The 4,322-nt window shown below is 32.2% G+C and overlaps 1 protein-coding gene across 2 annotated transcripts in view; it reads left to right on the forward strand.

Annotated features, from left to right (window-relative positions):
* The window catches only part of LOC110460669 (synaptonemal complex protein 1-like), a 26,075-nt gene extending 23,992 nt beyond the window's left edge, over positions 1-2,083 (forward strand). For both annotated transcript variants that reach the window (XM_021513710.1, XM_021513711.1), the window contains exons 29-31: positions 131-316; positions 604-675; positions 969-2,083. In XM_021513710.1, coding sequence (XP_021369385.1) covers positions 131-316; positions 604-675; positions 969-1,142 — 432 coding nt within the window. In that variant the 3' untranslated portion in view covers positions 1,143-2,083. The remainder of the gene's footprint in view (positions 1-130; positions 317-603; positions 676-968) is intronic.
* The last annotated feature ends 2,239 nt before the right edge of the window (positions 2,084-4,322 follow it).

Consider the following 4,322-nt stretch of genomic DNA (forward strand, 5'->3'; position numbering starts at 1 on the left):
GGCGTATGATGTTGCTAAAAGGTCAGTCAATTTTTAATGAAATACATTTATTCCTCTTCAGACAAATTATATTTAAATGAGATAATGTGATTGGTGCATGCTGTCTTGTCATTTCATTGGGTTTTTGTAGATCAATGAATTAGAGAACCGTTTGAAGGGAAAGAAAGGCAGTACACCTCTGCTTGTGAAACCATCTCCAAAGGTACGGGGTATGGACATTGATGACTTTGACAAGGAAAAGCCTGCCTATTGTACAGGAACTGTCCCACTCAACAGAGTGCCACGAGGAGGGCAAGTAAAGACAAGCAAAAAAGAAGTAAGTGTTGAAATTAAATTTAAATCAAGCAGATGCTTACATCATATCTGTCAAACCAGGCAAAACAGAGTTAACATTTCATGTAATATTTTTAAAATCAAACAGAACTTGTCAATTTTTGATACTTTCCATTGTAGATATTTGTTACTTTGTGCTATTAAATAACTCTAATACACGTACGCTGCATCTGTGCACATTAAACATAAAAAAAAAATCAAGCTTAAAGTTGTTAATGGTGATTTTATGGATTATAATGTCCAATACATTTACTTGTCTATGCTTTTCAGAATGAGAAGATGTCAAGCTTACAAGATGCAGAGATGAAAAAATTCAAGGATTTGTTTCCAAATGAGCACCCTGTTAGTATATCAAGCTTTGTGCATCCATGTCTCTATGGCTCTGTGTCTCCATGTGTCAGAAATTAACAGCTTCTGTAGGATCACTTCAGAATAATTAATCCAATTTCAGCTAATTTTTGGTGGTGAATGTTGCTTCAAGGGATGGGAAAGAAGCCAGCTGATTTTGGGGTCACTAAGTTAAGATAACCAAATTATAGGAAAACGATGGATTCTTGATGCTATTTGTATCCAAACATATTTACTGTATCATGTCATGTTCAATTCTTCAATTATTATGTCCATTTTTGTTTCAGAAAACACCACTACAGAAATCATGCAATGTGCGTAAAACACCAAACAAGCCACCTGGAAAGTTTTTCAAGAACTCACCAAAAGACAGACCAAAGAAAAACAAAAAGACAAAAGGAACGGAGGAGACATCATGGTTTGATTTAGATTCTGTATTTGGATTTGGTCCAGAGGATTAGTTAATAGTTTTTGTGAATTTAAAGATCCAGTTGTATGGGAGGAGTTATGGTTCTTAGTCCAAGAAAATAACACGGGATGTGTTCAGTTTGGAAAACGTTTGAGTAATTAAGACCAAGTTGAACTTCATACTACTTCTACATATTTATTGTCTTTTGATCAGCAGTCAGCACAAACATGCAAATGCAATGACAGATAAATATAACATCTTCCTACTGAAGACAGCCTGGGTTTTATAGAAAGCATCCTACAGCATTAAAAATTCTATGTTAGCGAAGCATTGCCAAAATATTTAAATACTTTTATGAATGAACATTACTGTTGCCAGAAATTATCTTACAAGAATTAGTTGGAGTGAAAAAGTAAGTAATTAAAGTATATCAAAAGCGATTTATTTTATATACTTCAATTACTATATACTCAAAGGTGCTTTATCATCAAATATGCTCTGATTGTTATTTATTTAACATGTTGATTAAGTAAAATTTGCCAGTGAACAAATGTTTTATTCAAACTTTTGATGAATAACTTGTAATTTTGAATTATTGAATTGTTTGTTAATATTTGAATCGTTTTATGTGGGGGAAAAATGTAAAACCAGGTATGTACATAATTTTTATGATTGGTGATTCTTTAACTGCACTTGTGCATTAGAGATGTTTGTTAAGGATTGTGATATTGTTATCAGACAAAGATTATTTTAATATCTGATCTGAGATTGTTACGTATTATTTGAATACCTTCTGCTGGATAAAATTAGTTTCAACTTCAAACAAATATGTTGTTTTACACACTTATCATATGGAATTTATTATATATCAAGTGATGTGATATTTTATTATTCTGTGTCAATGTATCAGTCAAAATTATAAAAGAATCTTATTGTTGAAAATTGTATTGAAGTTGTATCATCAAAAACTTTTCTGTTGTAATAAAATAAACATACATTTTTCAAGCTACTTTTACTTTTGCCTGATTTTTCCTGGAATATTATTCATGTTATACCAAACAGTTTCTTTGCACCTGTCCTTTCTCTGAAAAGGTGTAATTCAGTTGAACACAAATCTAGGAGAATATCACATTTGTATAATTCTCCTTACATAAAGTTTTCCTGGAAAGGGTTTTAACCATACTTTAAAGGTTGTACAGTAAATATCTTTCGATGAATTTCTCTTAATAATTAAAATAAATATCTTGCATACACAACAAAATATATTTCCAATTATAACTTTGTATTGATAAAAGAAGTTTATATGAAATGGTGTTTTTTATGTGAAATTGGGATGGAATTGCTTTAGCATATTTGGGTACATATGCCAAACATCAAACAGACTGAATTAAAAAAAAAAAAAGCGTTTTTTAAGGCGTTATAAAATGTTTGGTATTATATGTACACTACCCAGAACATTAATAAATAGCAAAATTTGATATGACATGAGGCGGGAAGAGATTCTAGATACAGTTAATTGTTCGATGATAATGAGCGGATCGGTCGGGTAGTAAACACTCCAGCCTTCCACGCAGGCGGCCGGGGTTCGATCCCCGAAGTCGTCGTACGCATGGATATTCAGAGAAAGTGTTTTTTTCCTGCCCACATAACTCCAACAAACCAGGTGGAGAATAGATTGGTCTGTGCTGTAGCATTCCAGTGAGGTGGCACTATAAATGATGCCGTTGGAAACACGGTCCCAAACGGCATCATTTATAGATATAACATGTCCCAGCTCCTGCGAATTCCTCAAAATTGTATCCATTAATGTATATGCTAATTGTATTAATTGTATATCTATGTGCTGTAAAGCGCTTTAGAGTGGCTTAGGTTAGCTAGATATGGCGCTATATCAAATGCTGTATATTTAATTAATTTAATTTAATTTTAATGTGCATTATAATGACAATTTTTTTCTTTCAATATAATTAAAAATTATTAAATATTGCATATTAATGTTAATTACGGAAAAGATATACCAACCCCAGTGCAATGAACACGCATGATTTGATACATAAAATCTCATCATGACATCTTCTAATACGGTAAAAGGAGATGTTACCTGAGGCTAAGATTATAGCTACGTACAATATGGTATTAGACTGGAAAAAAAATGTTCTAAAATGCACCATCAAAAAGAATTGATAAAACTGCAATAGCAGATTAATGAAAAGTTCCATATCCTTAAAGTTAGCAGCTAAATGGATAATACTGAAAATAAACGGTAGATAATAGATTCTAGGAGTTGCAAATCGTGCAGTAGATACATATGTTGGCTCTTAAAATGTAGTTGTTCCCGATTAAAAGGAAACCGCCGATTGTGCAGGGTCCCAACCTACAAAAAATGTATGTAACCTTTTAGTTAGTATCATGTCTTGGAACACAACACGCCAATTCTTTCAAACTTCCTAGGGTATCTATTGACTAATAAAACAAATTGAATTCAGCGTGTCACACTGCTGGTTTTCGATCTGTCGTTCTGTTTAGCGTATTTGTATATTAACAAAACGCACATATTCGTAAAAAGTATAACAACGTTATATATGAATACAGTAAGACATGTCACTACAATGAACAAATGATGGCATACTATTTCAAATTGCAAGAAGGTCGAGGAGATCCAATAAAAAGAGGAAATATAAAAATTCAAATGAAAACCAGCAAACTTTTGGACATGTATTTGATTTCTAAATAAAATAGTGATTTCACGAGCTCAGGAAAACGCATCGATATTAAACAATAACGTTGGAATAGGAAGAAAAAGTTCTGGATCTGTCACTTGTGATTCATGGTTCATACAAAGGATGGCGTCATAAGCTTTCTAATGAACAAAAGCAATTCAATTTTAAATTTGTCCCATATCTGATATAGGTACTCGAACAGTATGTTTTCCGACATGTTTGACTCAATGGTCTATGCAATGTGTTTCTGAATATGCCTGGCAGACAAATTGTTGTTAAAGTTATAATAAATGGTAATCAATTAGCCTGCACTATCCTTGGGGGAATCTGCGTAGTAATTCTGTTCTTTTTACCTGCCGCAAGCTTTTATTGAAATCTTTGAAGATATCTTTGTTTGCCACATTTACATTCTTAATATTGACCTAATCTGAATGCTTTCTGCTGGTTTTTAAAAATAATGTTTGATATTTTAAGTAATTATAACATATTATTCAAAAGTGAAAAGTTTAATA

Source organism: Mizuhopecten yessoensis, unplaced genomic scaffold (genome assembly GCF_002113885.1).
Source record: "Mizuhopecten yessoensis strain PY_sf001 unplaced genomic scaffold, ASM211388v2 scaffold10447, whole genome shotgun sequence".
Lineage (NCBI taxonomy): Eukaryota > Metazoa > Mollusca > Bivalvia > Pectinida > Pectinidae > Mizuhopecten > Mizuhopecten yessoensis.